Source organism: Artibeus jamaicensis, unplaced genomic scaffold (assembly GCF_021234435.1).
Source record: "Artibeus jamaicensis isolate MK-2021 breed Jamaican fruit bat unplaced genomic scaffold, CSHL_Jam_final contig_3126, whole genome shotgun sequence".
Taxonomy (NCBI): domain Eukaryota; kingdom Metazoa; phylum Chordata; class Mammalia; order Chiroptera; family Phyllostomidae; genus Artibeus; species Artibeus jamaicensis.
Genome location: NW_026521723.1, coordinates 9660298 through 9683523, shown reverse-complemented (window position 1 = coordinate 9683523; position 23226 = coordinate 9660298). Strand labels below are relative to the sequence as shown.

Below are 23226 nucleotides of genomic sequence, written 5' to 3'. Positions count from 1 at the left end.
TAATAAATTTTAATATGATTTATTAATAAATTTTAATATAATTTATTAATAAATTTTAATATAACTTAAAATTATTTCTGACTCAATTTCTTTAGTTTGTTAAAGGAGTTAAATGTAAATAACATTAAAAAATTAAAACATCCTTGTTTCCAAGACTTGCAGACCAATATAAAATTTTCAATTTTGCTTTTCTTGTCGTAGCAAAGACGTTTTGCCCTTCTTCCTGTCCTCTTTGAGAGCAAATAATTTCCCAAGTGATTATTTTATAACCCCCCAAATAAACTAACATCATCGAAGTGATATCATCAAAGAACCAAAGCATCTTATTACCTACAAATAGATCTGTTCTCTTGAAAACTCAACAGTTTCTACTTACATGTTGTTAGAACACCAGAAATTGAGTCAGCCACTCAGGCTAATCAAACAAAAATAACTGAAAAATACTTTCTTGGCTTGTGACGTTTCATTTTGCAGGTTTTGAGGCACTCATGAAGAAGGATATGAATCCCTACCAATTCTTCCCACTTGCAAACACTCCTGTCTTAGTACAGGAAAGCCATTTCACTCTGCCAACTAATCCAGTCTTAGGATTTGCCTCTATTCACACCTTTGCAAGCGTGAAGTGGTCATGCCCATAGAGTTCAGGTTCTCAGGGCATCTTGGCATGAAATAGCCAAGTAAGTCAGGTTGGTGTTTTCCAACCTTCTCCCCACCTCTGCACTGCTGCGGAATATGCTGCACTCTCACATTTGCACCAGCAAGTGTTCAGGGTGGTAGCATGCATGTGTGGTTTGAAAACTCCCTCTGAGGAACCTGATAAATCTCACCAGCCCTCCTCCTTCTCCTAACCGAGATCACAAACTGACGCAAGGTTTTGGTGTGTTTTGTTGGGTAGCAAATCTTCTTAGAAATGACCAAAAGTAAAAAATATAATTTACCTAGTATCTAGGTCCCGGCAATACCAAGCAAAATAAAGGTAGACCTGAAGAACTGTTGGCCTAATCTGCTCTTCTACACAGTGAATTCAGTGTCTGAGTCCCCTTTTGTGAATTAAGGATACATTTGGCCCTCTGAGTGCTTTATGTCATAGCCAATTTACTGAATCCTTAGAGACCTATTTGGGAAGGTATAGTTCTTTCTGAATAGGTCCCTAATGTTTTATCCAAAAATGGTTTATCTTTTATCTGAGGGAAACAGTTTTTCAGCAAGTCAAAATATGTTTGGTGTACTGGAAAATATTTACTGTCTTAAGAAAATCATATCAACAATTCCATCTTCCTATCTGCTCCTGGGGCATGACACCTGTTGCTCTCTCTCCTTCTAAGGTTATGTTAAGATTTTCCGAGGTCCTATAAAAGCCATTTTTATTATTCTGGACCCTAATTAAAAATGGCATTATTATTACTTTGACTTTGTCCCAGAGAAAATAAAAGGTATCACTTTCCCCCTTTCTACCGTTTTTCCCTGGCTGGTGGTATTGTTAACCCCACTCCTGTTAATCACAATGTAACTCTGAAATCAAGTGTGAAGCCCTCTAAATGAAGGCAAATCAATAACTATGATGTGTTGAGTATATACTATAGTTTTACGACTATGCTAAGTACTAAAAGTCCCCAAAATTCTTGGCAATTGGAATTTTATAAAAGAACCAAAATTCACATGATAATATTTCTAAAAATGTTCACTTTCAAAGCAATCATTCAAAAATTTTTCTACTTTCAACTGCAGACCAGAATTACTGCATTTCCTTAATGGCACACAAGTGCTTTTAATCCAACTACCACGAGGCTGCATTCTATCTTTCAGTGAAAATTACTGTCAGGTCTGTTGGTTGGATGGTTAATTTCTCTGAACATAATATTACCATGTGCCATGGTTAAAGAAAGTTTGCTATGATATGGTTACACAAATCCAGACTGGAAAGCAACAATATACCATGTTTTTCGGACTATAAGACGTACTTTCCCCCCAAATTTGGGAGAATGGGGGGTGTGTCTTATAGTCTGAATGTAGCTTACCTGGCTCGCTGTGGGGTGAAGGTGGTGGTGGAGAGGGGTCACAGGTTATTAAATATTTTACCACATTTTTTGCTTCAAAAATGTTTTTCCTATTTTCCTCCTGTAAAAACCTAGGTGTGTCCTATGGTCCGGTACATCATATAGTCCTAAAAATATGGTAGGTACTTCCTCTGTTGATAACTGAGCTTAGCTTTACGTGCATTTGTGAAGGAGACATTTTTTGTGTATTTAAGTTCATTAGAACACTGAAGATCAGGCATGTTGTTTTCACAAATTTGTTACTTCAATAAATCAGATTCGTCTAAAACCTTATAAGTAGCCATATCTTGAGGAAGAACATAAAAAATGAATATCTTACCATCTCATCCATTTCTGATCTTATTTTAGAGGCTTAGTGCATAACATTACCTGATATCTCTTCCATTGCTGAATCAATGGCCTTTAATACTTGAGAATGAATACAGTTACATCCTTAAGCCAATGTTTTAGGGAATAAAATGGCTCTGCTTTTCAATAAATGTCAAAGCTATGCAATCTGAAGTTTGCTGAAGAAAAAAAGTAGGTGTCTCATTTTATTTATAATTACTGCCATGTTTTAAAAATAATTTATCACATAAATTACAGTCACAAATCCCACTTGCACTGTTACAAAAGAGAAGGGACGTATTTCTGAATCCAGGGAACAAAGTTGGACACCCTCGTGTAGACGCCAGGGAAGTTGGGTCTCCCGCATCCATGTCCCCAGCTGACGATGCCAGTCAGAATCCATTTCCCGTCACTTTTTCTTTGACAAGACAAGGGTCCACCCGAATCTCCCTACACAAAAAGATAAGTATGAAGCACATTCGCCATTAATTTTGTCATCAGTCTATCTAATAGGTTGTGTTCAAAACTTCCATTCTGACAGGTTTTTGCTTGACTAATTACCATACAGTTTGGGCAAGTGTCAAGAAATAATGTGCAAAAAAAAGAGAGAAAAAATAATGTGAAATTTCTAATGTCATTTTAGAATTATTCTTATAATCTAAATGCTGTATTCATCACAAGAAACTTAATTCTTTAGGCCAAGAGTAGCATTAGACTACTCTTGCAAGGGAAGAGCTCTTACATATGCCCCCAAAATAATAAACCTCAACAGTAATAATAAAAATAACTAGGTAACATTTAATGTGAGCTATGTGCTAAGCACTGTTTTGGGTCATTTAATCTTCACAGTGACCTTATGAGGCGTGGTTACCTTGGAAGGTTGACCTCTACCTGTAGTCCATGCAACCTCAGGAGTTGGTGCAGGGTCCCAAGGAAGACAGTAGAGGTGACCTTGTGCATTTAGCTGGGTCCGGTGAAGGAACCCTGAGGATCACTGTCACAGACGTCACAGGTGTATCACCCTCACCTGAGAGTCCCTTCTGATATCTCGACTCCACAAAGCAAAAGTGGAAATCATTCAAAGAATAGAGTCATTCCTCTGTTGATAATTGAGCTTAGCTTTACTTGCATTTGCGAAGGAGACATTTTTTGTGTATTTAAGTTCATTAAAACACTGAAGATCAGGCATGATGTTTTCATAAATTTGTTATTTCAATAAATCAGATTCGCCTAAAACCTTCATCAATTAAATTATAATATCTAGAATATCTAGATTTTTATTTTCTTATTTTGGAAAATAAGAAACGCTATAACGTACTCAGAGGCAAAGATAAAAAAAGCACTTGAAATTCCCACTTGTATCCCACCCCCACATTTCTAAACCTGATTTAGGTAAATTCCGACTAGCGGAGAAACTGGACTCTTTTTATTTTAACTGTTGCCAGCTCTACTAGGTCTAATTTAACCCATAGCCCTGGTGGCTAGGTGCAAAAGTACTACAATTGACTAAGCTGAGTGAAGCAGCCAGGACATAGTGCCTTAGCGTTAGAGAAACAAGCGTTCAAATCCTAGGCCATACGTTTACTGACGAGCACTCATCTAGCTGTGTGAACTTGGGTAATTTATTTACCCTCTCTACATCTCAGTTTCCTCTTCCATAAAATGAGGATGGAAGACTAATTTGAATTAATCTACGTAAAGGACCTAGCACAGTGCTTGCGACAAAATGGGAGTTCGGAAGATAGAAATCTTTATTATATTAAGGTGCATCTCTATGGCACGGTGGCTAGGGCTGTGGGAAGATGTGAGAGCAACTTCCACTGCCCTACTCATTCTGTGAATCGCCTGTTCACTTTTTGGGAATTATTTAGCTATCTGCATAAACTGGAATCTGAAGCTCAAAGCACTGTACCCCCAAAAGGGACCTCCCACTTTACCTCTGTCAGGAGATGACAGGGGCAATGAGTGTCTTCTGTCACCTTTCTCAGTCCTCTTTCCTTTCCCTCAACCTATGTCAAAGGAGTCATTGAATAAAACCTTGTTATTTCATAAAGTAAATGGTTGCTGCTAAGGTAATATACCTATACATCTGTGTGTGTGTGTTGCTTTGTTCTTCAGTATTTGGTTTTAAGAAAATCACAGCAGAATGATAAATGCTGACTTCATCCTCTAAATTTTGGGGGAAAATACATGAGGACTAGACAACTAAGTTTTCTAGACCAAATTAGGTAATCACCTTTCTGTGATCTTAGACAATTGGATTATAATTAATATCTGAATTTAGCGAAGCACCAACTAAGTTATTTTCCAGTGTTGTGTAGATCAATTGCGAAAGCATTTATGGAAAGTGTAACATGTCAGGCAAGGGCACAGTAGGATGGATGACTTACTCTGCAAGCATCTCTCTTGCCTGACATGACACCCGCGCAGAGCATCCGTGAAGTGATGATCCCATAGGTGGAAACACAGATGGTTTGGTCAATGAGCTCTACCTCTGCTTGCTGCAAAACAGGGGAGCCCTTATTGTCTGGAAAACATATTGGAAGCAGAAATTAGGGAAATGGCTATACTTATTCAGAGTCTTATTAAACAATTTACTCATATCTCCTTTCATCCTCAATAACAATTTTTTAAGATAAATCCTATTCTGATCCCTATTTTCCTAATGAAGCCATGGAGGCTCAGGAGGTTAAAGGATTTGTCCAATGGCACTCAACTAGCAAGCTACAGAGCAGGATTCAAACCCAAGGCCTGACTCGATCACCTGAGCTTCTGTGCCCTTCTCCTCTACCATGTCTTCTGCATTCAGTAGGACTGTGAATCAGCAACCGTTATTACCAATACTTATTCGTCAAATGGAGCGGCATAACTCATATGTGGGGGTGTCCTGGAAGCCATAACCACATAGCACTTTGGGTAGAGCCCTTTCACTTCCTTTTTAACCTATGTGGCTAAGGTGGCTCAGAAAAACACACACATATACTCATGCTTGTACAGCAAGCTGGCTGAGTAGACTCTTTCCTCCTGCGACATGTGATAATGTAATTAAAGTCCTGGTAGGTTATAAGTGTTCAAGCAGTTAGCCGATTTCCCCCATGAGTCTATGGAGACCTCAACAAACCCAAACTGGTGGTGAAGATCATAACTTTAATAACTAGGTAAAGGCAGTGAGCGTTTGAGAAGCTGCCCACAGTGAGTCTTTAGTTTGTTATTCAGGATGACTTTGCTGCAATGTACTTGTGATTCCAGTTTGGTCCTGGGAGGAGGTTTGCACAGCTTCCACTCACCGCCCCCACCACCACCACCACCTGGGTTCTCCGCCCGCTCTGAGATGGCTGAGAGGTCAAGAGAAAGTATTAGCACTAACTCTTGGCGAGATATCCACCAAGTTTGGGGGTTTTCTCTTCACTCTACATTTAGAAGCAGCTATGAGTCCTAGAGCATGGAAAACCTTGGCAGGGCAGATGCAGGGCTACCTTATCAGAGACTCAGACTCTTGTGCACAATGAAAAAGATTCCCCTTTTGGCTGGAGGGAGTTTAGAAAGCCACCCCCTCTCAGTAGACCAATTCTAGGCTGATGGAACCCCAGGCTTGAATGCACAGCCTGGAAAGCAAAGGGTAGGCTGGATTTCAGCCCCCACTCTCATCACCTTGGTTAGTTTTCCGATGCAAGACATACTTGTATAATCCTCCAGACAGCTGTCTATGAGTTGACACATTAAGGTGTGTGTGTATTTGTATTTTTCCCTCCTTTATGAAAATGAGCCCCTTGTTTGGGTGAAAAGGGAACCTTAAAATAAGAAAGAATTTCCTGCTCTTTTACACTGGAAAACGCCTCTGAGTTTACAAGGAAATCTATTCAGTCCTGCCTTGCTCATAGATCCCCTTACGGGGTGGATTCTGCTTCTTTGGGGGGTAAAGGTAAAGCATCATAAAACAAAACTAGTAACACTATCCTCCATGCTACTGCTCAGAGTTGTTAGAAAACTCAAATGTGACCATGGATGAAAACCCTGTCTATGAACACCAAAGCACTGCATCAGCGCAAGTCATTATTATCTGGAGAGGAAGAGCACAGCCGTTCAACCCCACACACACCTGCTTCGTGCCTTCGCCCCCAGCCGGTTACCCAGCACTTTTCCCCAGTGCGTACTTTCTGGCCCGCGGGAGGGATGCATATTGGCTGAATGAGCTGCTTGAGAGTCTCAGGCCAGGCGGTGCTGAGCTGTAGCAAGGCAATATCATAGTCAAAGGTCTGGCTGTTATAGTACTCATGGACCACAATTCTTCTCACTGGGGAGACGAACTTGGCATTCCCCTGCACATACATCCCAAGGTGAGCAGTCCACGGCGTGGGGTCTGATAGCCTGGTAGAGAAGGAATGCGGCATGAGGTCAGTGGCTTAATGAACCACACTTGGTGAACACAGCTCTCGCAGAGAGATGAGGAAAGGGAGGCCTGACTCTCAGTCCCTCCCTGTCGTAGTCACTGGCTCTGTCCTCGTACATGGCAAGAACCACTTCTCTGAGCCTCCCCCGTCTCCACAGTAAAGCCAGAGACAAAGGCAGGTATAGTAAGGGCGATAAATGATAGCTATGTGTCAGGAAATTCCCCCAGTGACATCCTAAGGGAATGTTTTAGATTTCCTTGCCACTGGTACTTCACAAACCGCACACAGGCCAAGAATGTTAGTGCCTAGAACTAATATTATTTTATTCCTATTGATGCTGGCAGCAGTACTAGTATTTGATGGAGAAGCCAGGCCCAGTAAGACAGTGGTTTGGGAAACCTCCTGACAAATTCAAATGATATGAATACCATGATAGATTAGAAATCAACATGCTATAAACAGGAATTTAACGAAAGTCTTTTTTGTAAACTGTTGGAAGCTTGGAAGATCACGGCCCTAACTGTTTAGGCATGGCCATTCCTGGGGGCCGCACTCCCTGTTAGTCCTTCCATAACTCTATCCCTGACCCCCGTGGCCTTGGGGGTCACCAGGGGTCTTGTAGTCTCCCTGGGAGGTTTCCGTCCGCACCAGCACAGCAGCCTCACTCTGGTGGGGTGAAGAGAGTGTGGGAAAAAAGGACAGAACCCAGAGTGTGGTCCCTGATTTGCATAGCTGACATCTCATTGGTGGTCCCGAGGACCTGGAAGGGTATTAAGGTTAACATGTCACTTGGAGCACTTTCATAGCATAAAAGGCGAAGGGTCAAACAAAAGCCACATTAGCCAATAATGAGAATCCTGTCCTTTCCAGCAGAAGCAAACACTCTAATTGTGTAACTTTGTTGAAATCTTCCATCCACTTAAAAATTTTTTGAATGAGAAATTAATGAGGGTTTCCTATCTAAGATACAGTAGGTTCCAAATAAGTTTATATTCTAAGTGAATTATTTTCTGAGCTTTCCTTGCCCCCTTAGCTGGAAGAGCCTCTGCCCCATAATAGTCCCACTGGCAGAGGCAGGCAGAGCCCTTCCAATGTCAGTCTCAGTGGCCCTTTCCATAAAGCCCTTCTGGGGTACTGGGATTTATGATAAGAAATATCTGTTTGGTCTTCATCTCCCTTCTGGCACAGAGCTCCTAAAACCCTTAGAATTTCCTAAGTGATGAGAGGCACAAAGACATCTTTTGTTATGTTAATGAGGGGATTTGGAGATTCCTGTTGCCAGGTTGCCAGGAGAACCAACCACTTGATTAGAGAATTGAAACTTTCAGTCCTACCCACCTGACCTCTGGAAGGGGAGAGGGGCTGGAGCTTGAATCAACTGCCAGTGGTCGATGATTTAATCAACCACATATATAATGAAACCTCCATAAAACCCCAAAAGGACAGGGTTCAGAGAGCTTCCCGGTTGGTGAACACATCGAGATTTTAGGAGAATAACACTCTCACAGAGGGCACAAGGTCTCTTTGTTTTTTCCCCATACTTTGCTCCATGAATCTCTTCCATCTGGCTATCCCTGAGTTATATTATTTTATAATAAGCTGGTAATCCAGTAGTAAACATTTCTCTGCGTTTTGTGAGCCACTCTAGCAAATAAATGGAACTCAAGGAGGAGGTGGTTTGAATTTCCGTCAATCTCTGGTGGTTCAGAAGTGAAGGTGACAACCTGGACTTGAACTGGCATCTGAAATTGCGGGGTGGGGGGGGGGAGGGCGGAGGGAGTCTTATAGGGCTGAGCCTGTAGCCTGTGGGAATGGCATTGTCTAGGCAGGGAGTGTCAGAACTGAGCTGAATTCAGGGCACCCAGATTGTGTGGGAGAACTGCTTGGTGGAAACTCCCTTCAGCACCTTGGAAATGGGTGCAGAATTGCTACCTTCCCACTCTACAGAGGGATCCCCACGCTCCAGCCGTCCTCCAACGCCCACTCTTCTCCACACACTCCACAAGTTGGCTCCTTCTGACTTGAAAGCCCTATCCTGTTTTCTCAGTTTAGTAAAAGGCTACCCACTCCATGTCCCTTTGTGTTGTTTAATATGCATCAATAATTCCTAGAAGAAATGTTTGCCACACAGTTGGTTCAAAAAAAAAAAAACCCACAAACTATCAATTGGATTAAGTGAATGCCACCAACAGGAAGCTTCTTCCCACAACGCGGGGCAGATGTATTGTGTGTGGTCAGAGTGTGCCACTTTCAAGTACAGATTGAGATGCCCTACCTGTTACCATGGAAACAGTGGGCCGCAGAGAGAAGCCACTCCCTGGAGATGACAGAGGCTCCACAGTAGGCAGATCCAATGAAGTGGAGGCTGACTTGCCACGGCCACCCACCCTCCAGCGTGTCGGTGCCCCCGATGATGCGGTGGAAGGCGGAAGAACTCCTGCTGCAGCCTTTAGGAGAGGAAAGGTCACGTGGAACAAAAATATAACTAAGTAGGGTTTAGTGCTGAGTTGGTAACTGATTAACTCTGTCCGCAATTTGAAATCTGCTTATCTAGATGGGAGGCGATATATGGGTCTTTGCAAACCAGCACCGGCTCCCTCTGTCCTCAAAGCAGGCTAGGGTAGTGCGTTTCTGGACGATAAGGTGAGGGCGGCAGGAGACCTGTTAGCAACCGCTGCACTGATTGGAACCACAGCCGTGGGCTTAGGTTGTTGGGTAAAAAGGCAAAGATTAGTTCCAAATGCAACAGTATTGAGAGTGTCTTTGAAGTTGAGCTGATTGGAGAAAAGCATTTGGGAACGAATTTGTAAGTCCAAAACTAATGCACAAAACCCATGCAGAAAAACTGGTTATCAGAGCAATTCTTTTCCAGTGTAAATAGTATTGATAAGGACGCAGAGTGACCGTGGCACCTCGTTAGAGGCCAAACAAGTAACAATGACAGGTGGCAGGTTGCAGTTCTCAAACCACAGCTAAAACAGAAACCAGCGCTTACATTTGACCTCACATGGCACAGTTCACAGAATCGCCACGGTGTGCCCGCATGCATTTCTTTTCTCATAGTTTTTTATTACCTTCATTACAGTCGGTACAAATTGAAGTTCTCATTAGAAACATCTGGTACATTAATGCTTGTTTTCAAGAAAGAAGGTGGAATCTACTCTAGCGTTTCTATTCTAAGGAACGGTTTCAGACTCAGTTCACCAATATTCTTCTCCAGGCCTACGGCAACCTCTGCCGGGGGGGTCACAGCAAGAAGGGAAAGCAAATGAAAACCTGAAGTGGGAACAGAATCGGAAGGAATGCACCGCTACTCACTGCAGCCTTCTTCATCGCTTCCGTCCGGACAATCCACAGTCCCATCGCATTTTGCATTTTGTTTCCTAAAGCAAATATCATTGCCACACTTAAAAGTTCTGTTGTTGCATGGAATGCCTAAAAATGAACAAAAGGAGACAGGGTTTTTCCTAGCCAAAACCAGATTTGAGTCAATGACACTGAACTCTGCGAAGGACGGCTTGGGCCCAGCTTTAGACCATGACCTCCCTGCTGTTATCTTGTTTTCCAAGAAAAATGTTGAGCAAAAAGCATCACTGTACTCAGTCCTTTTATACCCTTAGTGAGACTAAATGGACAGACTGGACTATAGCACATTTGTTCACAACCCTGGCAGCATGTGTTTCTGTAGGGGCTGGAAAATATACTGTGTCCCTTCACGGTTTCTAGCAACTTCCTCTATATCAGGTCTCCGGGTCCTTTAGCCTTGAGCAGCATTAGAAGCAAGTAAGCAGTGAAAATCTTCCAGTATTCACACACACACACACACTCCACCCCAGCCAGTGACTGACTGTCCCATTCTGTGCATGACTGAGAGAATTCCCAGGCTGTGGGATTTTCAGTCCTAACACAGAGAATGTCCTGGGAAAACTGGGACGAGCTAATTATCCTAATACAACAGAGGTATTTTGATTGGCATTGAAGACAATTTTGTAGGAAGAACAGCGGCGGGCAGAGGACCCTTCCTCACTCTGAGTGCAGTTCTGCTCATCCCGGCCATCCTCACAGTCCCTGAAGCCGTCGCAGACCAGAGGGCTGTGCTGCCTGGAGGAGCTGGTATTGCAGGTGGGCGTGAGGGCCGCTGGAATGAGAACAGACAGACTGCGCATGAGCCGGAGACTGGGCGGGGCTCTCGGATGATGAGCAGCGCCCCGCTAAGGGCGCACAGGGTGAGGATGTCAAATAAAATGAAGTTCGTTTTCCTCAAAACTGACACATTCATGGAGAAAAAGTAAATGTTTGCACTTTGGTGTCATTTCTAGCACTTTGATTTGCTGGACCTGATTTCTGCTTTTCCGTCAATGTATTAAACTCGGGGGGGGGGGTGTTTATTTAATTACAATTAAATGCATCATAAGATTTTATTTTAAGAAAAATAAAAAACTATAAGCTGTGACTTAGATTGGAATTATCTACCTTCCTAAACAAAGTGGGAATGTCCTGAGATTGCAGATTTTGCCTTACTCTTCTCTGCACCTCAAGCCTTTGACCAAGTAACAGGTGTTCATTAAAGGTTTGTTGAATGAATTTTACATGTGGAATCTGAGAGGACCACAGGCCTATAGTCTATATGTAAGGGAAAGTCTCTTCAAAATGATTTCACCCTGAGAGAGTCATATTCTGAATTAGGAAATACCTGTGTAAGTGTATCACAATTTTTCCAACTTGTTTTCAAAAATTACCTTTCTATCAGTGTTAGGCACAGTATATTAGCAGGCACTCTTAGAAGGTATGATTTCTTAGACATTTCTGGTTTCGTGAAAGTTAGCATTTTTGTTACCTGCTCCCCTTTTTGCAGGGGCAACTCTGTGAGGGGCGGAGAGAGACCACTGCCGCCCTGAAACGGCTCGCCCAGCCTCTGGGAGCCCCTGGCAGACTCCTGGGGAGTGGCTCTCAAACGGCACGAGGAGGGGCAATGAGCACCAGAACACAGCCCTTATTAGAAAGTGGCAATAACTGCTTTCGTTTGGCACAAGGAATAATAATGGTGTAAAAACAATCAAATGAACAAAAGCAACCTCAATTACTGTAATGGTCAGTCTTTGTTCTCTTAATAAATAGAGGACCCCACAGATTCAAAAGGCCAATGAACCATATGTGAAAAGGGTCACATATGTTTATTCTGTTTTGCCAATTAAAAAAAGGTATAGTGTCAAAAGTTATTTTTCATGAATATATTTTTTTCACAACTAGTTATTTTAACCACAATATAAAAAAGATTAAATAGCTTCACCACCACAATCAGCTAAGTCGAACTCTGGTCGTTGGGAGAAAGAGTTACCAACAGCGTCACTGGACGCTGTGACCTGTCATCCCCACTTGGCTCCCTGAACCGGGACACAGTCTCAGAGACGAAGCGCAGATAGTCACGAAAAGCCAAGGTGAATTTTCTGCCCAAACTAGGAGTAGCCAATACCCCACCTTTGACTCATCACCAGTGCGACGTTGATGTGAACTATACAGATAGAAGATACAATAATTATTTTATTCACAACACCTGTGCCCCCTAAATGAGCTGAAAGAGTTTACTTCTCTGCAGACAGAGATTCTCTCTAGAGGAAAGAACTGTGCTTTAAAATAGGATTGTTGTGGAAAATAAATAAAGAAATAACATAGGATTGCTGTATTTAAGCTTGTGGTTGACCCAAGCACTGGCCACAGACCCTCCCTCCCTGTGGCTACGTTAGCACCCCCGCCCTCACCATGACCTCAGACGGTGCAGGGTAAATTCCCCTCCCCTGACTGCGGCTTTAGCTCTCTGACTCGCTTTAACTGGTGAAACCTGACACAAGGGATGGGGTGCCAATGCCAGGTCCACAACGAAAGAGGAACCATGTGGTTTTGTTGAGTCTTCCTTTGCTTTTGGCACCGCCCTGGCTAGCCCCCTAGGTCAAAGAAGAGAAGAGCCATAAGGAGCAAACTTGTCCCTAACCTAGGAAGAACCAAAGTCAGGAGGAACCACTGCTTGAAGCACAGCCACCCAATGAGTCTAGCCTAGACCAGTCACATCTCAGAAGACCCACAGATGCAGGATGCAGAACAGATGATTGCTCTAAACCACTGGGTCTGGGGCAGGTCTGTATATAGCTGCAAGGACCCAGGAGACACACCAGGAGCAACGGTGGCCCCCGAACAGTTATTTGCTCATAAGGAAGTTGTAGTAGAAGCTTGATTACCCACCACAGAACAGCTCATCACTTTCATCGAAGCAGTCATTTACCCCATCACACCGCTGGGCCTGAGGGACGCACAGGCCGGAGGAGCATCTGAAAGATCCAACAGGGCAAGCTACAGAAAAGAAAAAACAGCAGATCCTGTGTGGGTCCCTAAAAGTCACCAGACCACACTAATAAAGAAATACAGGGGGTTCAGTGCTTAAGGGGTTGACAGTGTAGCAGTAGTAGTTACATAATTTCTCCATCAAATCCAGGTTATAGGTGGTAACTGAAAACCAAACAAACTTAAAAAAGCAAGATTTAGGAGAGCAAAGAAAGCAAACAAATTTGCCAGAGACTCTGAGTCAATGCTGCAGCCAGGTCACATGGACAGCCGAATTTCTGCTGCCTCCATCACTGACACGGCTCTACGGCTTATCACAGACTCAAAGAAAGTGCGAGCCGTAAGGTGCCTACAGAGGCCAGCACCCTCAGTGTGCAATCTTTAGATATCCCAGAAAATTATAAATGGGCTCTGGTGTCTGAATCCTCCACGATCGGATGCATTATTCTGAGGAGTCTGTGTCTTTCATTATATTTTATATCATTATGCATTATATCTCTGTCTCAGAGATTACTTGAAAATATATCAGTAACCACAGAGCTTAGAAATTTAGACCTAGAAAGTACTCAGTGACTGGCCTTAAAACTCAGGACTCCTGCCTCCACCCCAGTCCATTTTTTTTTTTTCACTTCAATCGGCCTGCAAGTTAGAGATTCCATCCCTGGTCTTGAATTGTGAAGACTGGCTTATAGCTGCATATAATAGAAATGACAAATCCTTCCTCCCTGCTATGGTCTGAATATCTATGCCCCTTCCCCAAACCCACACACTGAAATCCTAATGGCGGCTGCGATAGTATTAGGAGGTGGGGTCTGTGACAGATGATTAGGTGCTGAGGGCGGCACCCTCCCCTGAGTGGTATCAGTGCTCTGACGGAAGAGGCCCCCCAGAGCTCCTGGCGTCTTCCACCATGAGAGGGGACAAGAAGACATCAGTGATGCTGCAGAGGGCCCTCACCTGACCGTGCTAGCACTGTGGTCTCAGACTTCCGGCCTCAGAAACTATGAGAAATAAATGTCTGTTCTTTACGAGCTGCCCATTCTGTGATATTTTCTCATAGCAGCCTGAATAGACTAAGACACTGCATGTGGGCAAAGGAGTCGGGAAGAGCGTGTGGTCAGGTCACCACCATCTCAATGGCGCTCAGTGGAAAGGATGAGTTCCTGCAAAATAATCATGGTTTAAAGAAAAAAAACAATGAAAAATAACATGGCTTCCTATGTACCTGCGTCTTTGCTGGAAAAGCCAATAGTCTCATATTCAGACGTGTGCTATTCTAAGTCCAGAAACAGGTATATTGGGGATCAGCAAAAAAAAAAAAAAAAAAAAAAAAAAAAAGACGTGATCGAGAGGAGCTTTCTGTCGGGCTTTATCCTCATGGGGTTCTATGTGGTTAACCCCGACCTTTCCCCGTTTAAAACACATCAAGAATTTCCTGAGCAAGTCGGTATCGAATCCCTCCAGCGCTAATGACTTGCCTCAAACGTTGCTTTTTTCTACCGACTGCTTCCTGGACCCTGTCGCAGCCGTTCTCAGCGTGAAGTCTGACACCCTGAGGACCGGTAGCCGAGCCCCCCTTGACTGACCAGCTCTCCCTACACAGCACAGGCCAAAATGACTCACGACTGTTGCTCTCTGATTTCTCAAATGTTGGTGTACACGTATTTACCAAGAGTTATGGCCGGCAACAACAAATGAAGAAATGGGCTTGTTCTATATCTCGGGAGTAATGTGAGATGTTATTTTTAATTAAAAAAATTTTTATCCTCACTAGAGGAGATTTTTTCATTATTTTTAGGGAGAGAGAGAAATATGGATATGAGAGAGAAACATCAATCGGTTGCCTCCTGTAAGTGCCCCAGCCGGGGATCAAACCACCAACCTAGGCACGTGCCCTAACTGAGAATCAAACCTGCAACCCTTTGGTTACAAGACAGTGCTCTCAACGACTGAGCCACATGGGCCAGAGCGTGAGGTCTTATTTTTCAAATATTTTTATAAAGCAATAATACGCAGTTATATTACTTCTTTATAAATTATAGCAGTAATAAATATGTAACTTTGTGCATTCTTTATTATATACTTATTTTATATTATATATGTAGTCATGTAGTGTATTTTATAAAAATAAAAACATAATAGAAAACAGCAGAAATAAAGCAGCTTTCATTCCTTTAAATTCCCCAAGTTTAGAGTTAAAAAGTATTAGCCTCCTTTTACTGATTTGTTAAGATCTTTTAAGGAGCTGACCCCAGGCTTACGTTGACTGATGTTGTAACTGCCATATTCCACCAGGAGCGGCTTGTCTGAAAGCCTCGAACTGCACTGCAGCTGAATGTGAACCAGGGGGCTCGGCACTCGGAACACAGTCTGATGGTCCATGTAGGTGCCACAGTACCTGGGGAGGCCAGAGCACACAGGGGACAAAGACGCCTGCGGTGAGGATCTTTCCTTTGCATTTCTATTGACAGTGAACTCACTAATGAGTTGGTCATCTGGGTTCCGTAAGCATTTCTTTCTTCCTTTTTAAAAATTCTCACCTGCACCAGAGGACTTTTTTTCCCCGTTGCTCTTAGAGAGAGAAGAAGTGAAAGAAGACTGAAGAGAGGAACATCAGTAGGTTGCCTCCAGTACACACCCAGGCCATGAACCGGACCCACAACCTGGGTATGTGCCCTGAACCAGAAATCAAACCTGCAATCCTTTTGTTAGGGACCGAAGCTCCTCCCAACTGAGCCACGCCGGCCAGGACATGAGCATTTCTTATGGAAAAAATGGTAATCACTCTAAACTAAATGTCTGTGTTTGAGTAATGTCTGCCCCTTAGATGTTCTCCTCGGCTAAGTAAAACAAGAGCAGTACTATTGACTGTTACCTCCCCCTTTGCTCTCCTCACCAACACAAATTGGAAGAAATATGGGTTTCAATGCTCCTGGTCCCCACTCTGTTTTTCTGTGTAAGTCGCTCTGTAATATTGCCTGCTTTTGCCTCATTTTGTCTACAAACCTCTCCACAGAGCAGAGGGGAATACATGAGCTCAGGCTGAAAATATACCAAGAATCCCAGCAATGCTTAGAGCAAAAGACATTATTTCAAACTAAATTGGAATCTGATGCACACTTTAGAGATTGTCCTTGGCAGAATTTCTAAGTAGTAATGTCTGTCTGCAATATTTCTCTATCTCAGTTTTTCTTACTTGTCTTCAACTGATAGAAAATTACTCTTGTTCAAAATTCTTATCATATGAGCACTGCGGTTAGTGACACATGAAGTCCCACTACACAGGGGCTCGTGGTAAGGTGGGCCTCTGCCTGTGTAGGTAAGAAATCTGCAGGGTCTCAGAAGGAAACAGGAGACTCAAGGCTGAGGGGACGTCTTCCACTGGTATCTGTGACTGTCAGTCCTTCCAGGTCCTCATAGCACTTGGCACTCAATTGTGTTCCAGGATCAGACACTGGCATTCAGTGGGAGGAGCATACAGGTATCCTATGATGTCAACGCTTGAAGCAGGAAAGCATTCATGTATATTTAAGAAAGTACCTTTTGCAATTGGCTGAAGTTAGGACTTGTGGACTAATAAACCAACTCCTGGTGAGGCAGGAGACAGCATAGGAAGAACTCTGAGACCTCAATACTGTTACTGGCCAGCAGAAAACGCCTTTTACCAATTAGGTAGATTAAATAGTAAACCGAGGCAGGAAGGAGGAAAGAGGCATGTCTCAAATGCTAACTCAGCAGTCCTGAGCCTGGTCTGGTAATATTGCCAGGTGTTCCAGCATCACAAGAAACACTATGTTAGCAAGAAAGAAGAGAAGTCCTTGAAATTCCATGTAGCATTTCCACTATCTGGGAAAGAGAACCTTGAAACTGTGCTTTCATCCCAAGGCCTGAATGTGGGAGAGGGTCCCTGGTGCCCAAAGAAAAAGCCCATAAAACAACTTTGGTTAATTTCCTACCTCTGGTCACTATCTGTTTCATAAGGGAGTCCCTGATGCTTACAGAAAGAGCCCATAAATAACTCTGTGACAGACCTAGGTAGCCTGGGAGGAATGGAAAATCACCAGGCGGGAAAACTGTACCGTGGGAAACTGCCGGCCGACTCTACCCAGGACAAACAGACTGGGTAAGACTGGGGTCTGGGGTCTGGGGTCAGCCGAGCCGGCATAGCAGGATGCGGCTTTAACTTGAGCCTGACAAGATGTATCAAGAACATGGTCAGGAGAAATGGCACCCAGCAACCAGCTGTAGCCAGACAGACTCTCACAACCCAACCAGATAACCTTCATGGGTCTTGCGCTTAAAAACCCTGCCCTGAGAACAACCGAGTGGGTCCTAACCTCCCCTGGTTGGCCACACTTCCCCTCTTATTCCCGCTAAAAAACCCTGCTCCTTAGCTTGCTGCGTTTGTCTGGTTTCTTGAGAGACTCCGACCAAACATTTTGGAAAGTGCCCCAATTTTAATGAACTTCCTCCTGTCACGTATTTGTTTACAACAAAATGAACAAATGGCGTCTGGAGCAAGATAAGGATTAGGGCTAACAGACCCCCACACATACCTAAGTTTGGGTGGTCACATTCCCCCAGGAAAGCTGGCACCACATTTACCCCTTAATCAAATGTAACTTTTTTCCTATCCCACCAACGATATAAGTCCTCAGAACAAAGGACTCCCTCTCTCTCAGGGGCTCCCGGGCCACTGGGCCTCTGGCCACCCAGCCTAAGGCTGCCCAGGGACTTGCCACCCTGGTCTTCAGCTGCTCTTACGTTTGCCGCCCTGCTTTGCCCTGAAACTTTGCTTTTCACGCCCACTCTACCCAGTCCTGTTTTCATCCATGGGAACGGGTCACTAATAAACTGATTACATGCTAACAGAGCAAATCTATTAGTGTGTAATCACGTAACTCTTTGCATGCGTCAGCAAGAAGAACCAGGTCCCTCCCGTCAACACTGGGATAAGAGGAAGAGATAACAGCTGCAGTGGCCGCTGACCAAGTGGAAGCCAGTGTGAGAGGAACCTTAAAGCCACGTCAAGCTTCTAAGGCCAGAGCCCACTCTAACTGGTCATCTTGGGATCGGACTACAAACTTATATGTGGAATCTAAGAAACAACATAAATGAACAAACAAAATAGAAACAGACTCATAGACACAGAGAACAGACTGATGGTTGCCGGAGGGGAGGGTGGTTGAGGGACTGGGTGAAAAAAGGAGAAGGGACTGAGAAGTTCGGGTTGGTAGTTAGACATAAAGCACAGCATAGGAAATAAGTCAATAATATTGTCATAACAACGCATGGTTCCATTTGGGTACTGGGAATATCAGCAGGAAAACTTTGTAAAGTATACGACTGCTAACCAATATGGTGTACATCTGAAACTAACACAATATAATATTGAGGGTCAACTGTAATTAAAAAATAAATTAAAAACAAAAAGAATACGAACTGTGTCCTAAAAACACAATGATTGTAATCTGTGTTTTATAGTGACTTTATTCATGTTCTCTATGAACATTTACTAGAGTTTTCTTTCAAAGAGGCGCCTCCCCTGAGCGTTCAGGGAGAGTCAGAGGGGACCTTTGAACCCACGCTCGGGCCGAGGCTTAGAGAGGAGCCCTGTGTCGTGGAGCGCGTCGTTGGCTAGCAGAACAAAAGGTTTTAAAAAGTGAAGGATTGCAGTAGTTCAGCAAGATTTTGTTTACACGTACAGGCATGTAACCGGTAAGAAAACTGAGCTGTAAAGAGGTGAACTTGTTGAAGTTCAAACAGCAAGCAAGTGGAAGCAGGATTTGGACGCAACTCTGCCTGACACTAAACCCTAGCACTTTCTAGCACACCAACAGCATGCCCCTCAGGAGCTTCGTTTTGGGGGAAGGCCTTCCATTTTTTCAGGGTTCGCAGCTGCATTCAAGCTGCCCTGAGCACATATGCCCTACCCCTCCGCTCTTCAGCTCAGGATCACTGGGCTCACTGGTGTCGGCGTTCCTCCTCCCCCAAGACAAACCCTACGCTCTCAGGCTGAACTTGTCAGCAAGGTGTCAGAAATTAGTTCAATCAGTCTTTCCTTTGGGGGTGAAAAGGACTAATAATGAGAAGGGCTGGTATTTTTAAATCCCAAGGGTTCAGCTAGTATCAAAAGAATCTGATAGGATTTCAGGCAGCCCATAAGACACAGTGAAGAGCTGGCCCTTCAGAGAAAGTATTTGGAGTAGAAAGTTTTCCTGGTAGTGTTTGGAAGGAACTCTGCTCATATGTCAGCAGCAACATCATCCGGGTCGGGCCAACCTTACCTCCGGGTAAGGCCTTTCATCGCATTCCACAGATACGGAAATCAGGTGTGGTAGGGATTGCTACTTGGTGGGGAGAGGGTGGTATTTCATTGTCAAAATAGCTCTATCTTAGGCATGTGGCTTTACAAAAGACTTCTAAAAATTTATTTTATAGATCTCTAATTAGAATACCAAAATGCAGTATTCTTAAAGCCTTGGGAAACATTCTATAACATTTATCCATGCAATGTCATTTCCAAAGCAATCTTCTGAATCATTGTAGGGGAACTCACTGTGATGAAAGATGCAGTTGGACTCCCAGCAGCAAAAGTGCTTGGGAAACGTTGGACTCTTAACTCGCTGTAGCTTCAGGCTTGGCTGAGGACCTAGGAAAACCAGTGCTGCCCAGAGATAAATGTCATGCCCCCAGGAAGGAGGTTAATGAATATACCGAGTGTGACACCTGCCTGATGTTATCTGTTAGCTCAGGAATGCATTGTTCTTTCTGGTGGACTACGTGAGGACCCACCATATGGTTTTACTACTCACCCCCTATTAAAAGGGACTGTCCTGGGAGGGGTGTGGATTCTTCCCACCGGCCACCACTGGGAGCAGCTGCTCTGTCCCAGTGTATGTAAGTTTCTCTTATTAAAGCCCTTATGAATTTGAATAAGCCTACCTGTCAGTTCTTTGGAGTTGATCCTGAATTTAGACTTTCGGGGCTTTCTCCCAACAAACATAATAATGGTTAACTTTTTTTGCTATGTAATAGGCATTATTTCATTGAACATTTACCAAAAAATCCACATTATTAACTAGAAATTATTTTCTCATTTTACATACTGAAGATCAAAGAGGTTAACTAATGTGTCCTGGTTAATGCAGCTACTAAATGTGAGGGCTGGAATTTGAACCCAGCTCTTCTGCTTTTGATAACATAGACCTTTGATTCAAAGATACTCCCAAAGGAGTACAAGGCACATCTTCATGATGGATCCAAGAATGCCTCCAAATCAGATAGAATCTATTCCAGGGAGACTGGACCAATGACTAGTTAGCAAGTAATCTAAGAGTCTAAAGAAAATGAAAAGTGGTTGTTCAGGTTGTTCAAGAAAATGCTTTGGAAAGGAAAGGTTCTATTCACGGAATAACAATGAACAAAGAATGAGCAGACAAATCCCTCAGGCTAACTTCACAAGCATTCTTATCTCAAAGTAGATAAAGAAACTATTCTATTGCCAAGACAAAGAATCCTATACATATATTTTAAATATAAAACCTATTATAACTTTAGGAGCAAATAAACAATAACAACAACTAAAGGACAAACTAGGGATGAGAATGAGGACCTACTCTGTTGGTTCGGGAAAGCCAGACATCTAGATTTCTCTCAGCCTCTCTCTGCTCAGCCTCAACCCATGCCTCAGCCTCAGAATACAAACCGGCCCATGGGCCATCTCCGACTGGACGGAACTGCTTTGTGTTTCTACCTTTTATACCACCAGGGCTCCTACTTGCTATTTTCCTCCATGGTTTGAGACCCTATCTGCCAAACTACCTCTGTGAAATGTAGCCTGCACACCCACAGCCCAGCAGCACAGAGCAAGCACTTGGGGGCCATGAAACCGAGTTTGAGTCCTGCCTTAATCACCTGTGACCCGAGTGGCCTTGAGCAAGTTACCTAATGCCTGTATTTCTCAGTTTCCCCACCTGTTAATAGTAAAGTGTAAACTTTGGGGGGACAGGAGACTCAAAGTTTTGAGCCCCTGAGCAAGGCCTTTCATCAGGTTCCTCAGATGCGGACACCACTCACATGTGCTCATTAATTTCCCACCATCCGTGGTCACAGCCTTTCACGCTCTTCTTGGTGATTGAATAGTTATGGAATTTCAGCGCTATGCCTAGAGTTGATAGGGGAGTCTGTGAAAAGTAAACATAAGTAGGAAAAATTATTCAATTGAAGGACATGTTGCAGGCTAAGATTTTCTTACTCAAAACCCATTCCCTCAGCTTGCTGCTTTAAGGGCATTTTTATTCTTCCTGCCCTGTGGCTTGTGGTGTGGCAGACCACTTCCCCTGAGCAAACCCGGCGGGGAGTGGACAGCCCGGTGCTCAGGGAGCAGCTGTTAGGCCCCAGTTTGAAGTAAGTGACATTAGATCATTTCTAGGTTTCACTTTCCTCCTATTATATGAGCTTAACTTGGAGAACACCCACTTGTTAATGAGTATACACATTTTCCTCCTTCGATGGGAATGAAGTAGTCTATTTAAAGTACTATTCAGGTTCTTCAGACAAAGAGAAATGAATCAGCAGCGTTTTCACAGGAAACCTGGTTATTTCTAAGGGCAGTTGCTGAGTCACCCCGAGGCCTTCTCAGAGAGCGCGCACAGAGGGAGCTGCCGCAGGCGCAGGTACAGGCGCGGGCGTGTGCGCACCCCCCCCCCCCCGGGTCTTTTTATGAGCGCCGCATGACGCGTACGCACTTTATGTCTGATATGCCACCCCTTTAGTTTTAATTTTCATTTGGAACCAAGAATTATTTGAGACTTCCTCTATTTCCGGAGAGTGGAATTTTGGTTCACCCATTTTCAAGTTCTCTAATACAACTGTAATTAGATAAAAGATTGTTTATTGCCTGTACTGCTTTAAACTTTTTAAATTTATTAAGAATTATTGTGATCAAATTTATGAATGCTCTAAGGTCATTTTAAAAAGAAGGTAATTTCTGTGTGTGCCATATCCTCACTATTTGGATGGTTTAATACCCTTCCTAACCTTATTTGTCTCCCACTATCTCTGTCATGCACCAAGAGGAAGGAATTAAAAACTCTTTATTTTAGTATAGTTTATTTCTCTCTGTATGTCTTACAGGTTTTGACTTAGCAGTTCTAACGGCACGTCCTTTGCTGCATGAACAGTGGCGCAATGACGTCTTCACTGTGGACCGCCCCCTCTGTCGTACAGACGCCCGCCGTTTGCAGCCCTGACCTCAGCGTCGCTCCGCACTAAGGTTGCGTTCCCTGCTTTCTTTTCGCTGTCATTTGCCTGGTGTGATATTGCTCATTCATTTATCTTCAGCTTTATTAAATAATTTCTTTTCATTTTTGTCTTTTGAAAACAACATACTGCACAGTTAAGTTTGTACGGTACAAACTTAATACTTTGTAATTCGATTCTAGTCTCTTTTTTGTTGTTATTGAAATATTCTGACACAAACATTCTATGAGTTTCAGGTGTACAGTGCAATGATTTGATATTTGTATATATTGCAAAATGCTGACCACACTAAGTCTAGTTAACTCCATCACCACACAGCTAAAAAATTCTTATTCTGATAAGAACTTTTAAGATATTCTATCTTGGCAACTTGTCAATACACAGTATAGTATTTTTAACAACAGTTAAAAATATTAACTATACTGTTATTAACTATAGTCACCAATGCTGTACATTACATCTCTATGAGTTATTTACTTTACAATTTGAAGTTTGTACATTTTGACCACCTCCCCCCATTTTGCCCAATCCCCACACTTAGCAACCAGCAATCTCTTCTCTGTCAGTTCAGCTTTCTCCTTTTAGATTCTCCATCTAAGGACATCATATGGCATTTGTCTCTCTCTTCCCTTTTGCTTTCCCAAGCCCTCCTTTCACCTTCTCTTTCCCTCGCTCTCTCCCCAAACTTCAGACTTGATAGTCACCAAGGCCCTGAGATTCTGCTGCCTTGAGCCCTTAAGACTCTGGCAATGAGCAAGAGTCCCATACTTTTATGTTTTAATTATTTTGTATATGTTCGAGATAATGATTTAAAAAAACTTAAGGATGCATGCCATCAGGACATTGTCACT

The 23226-nt window shown here is 43.3% G+C and overlaps 1 protein-coding gene across 2 annotated transcripts in view; it reads right to left on the bottom strand.

Moving 5' to 3' along the window:
- Positions 1–2595: 2595 nt before the first annotated feature.
- The window catches only part of TMPRSS7 (transmembrane serine protease 7), a 39535-nt gene continuing 18904 nt past the window's right edge, over positions 2596–23226 (bottom strand). For both annotated transcript variants that reach the window (XM_037144322.2, XM_037144323.2), the window contains 9 exons: positions 21191–21297; positions 15373–15509; positions 13013–13120; positions 10803–10913; positions 10094–10210; positions 9051–9222; positions 6484–6752; positions 4775–4911; positions 2596–2834 (listed from right to left, as the gene is read on the bottom strand). In XM_037144322.2, coding sequence (XP_037000217.2) covers positions 2664–2834; positions 4775–4911; positions 6484–6752; positions 9051–9222; positions 10094–10210; positions 10803–10913; positions 13013–13120; positions 15373–15509; positions 21191–21297 — 1329 coding nt within the window. In that variant the 3' untranslated portion in view covers positions 2596–2663. The remainder of the gene's footprint in view (positions 2835–4774; positions 4912–6483; positions 6753–9050; positions 9223–10093; positions 10211–10802; positions 10914–13012; positions 13121–15372; positions 15510–21190; positions 21298–23226) is intronic.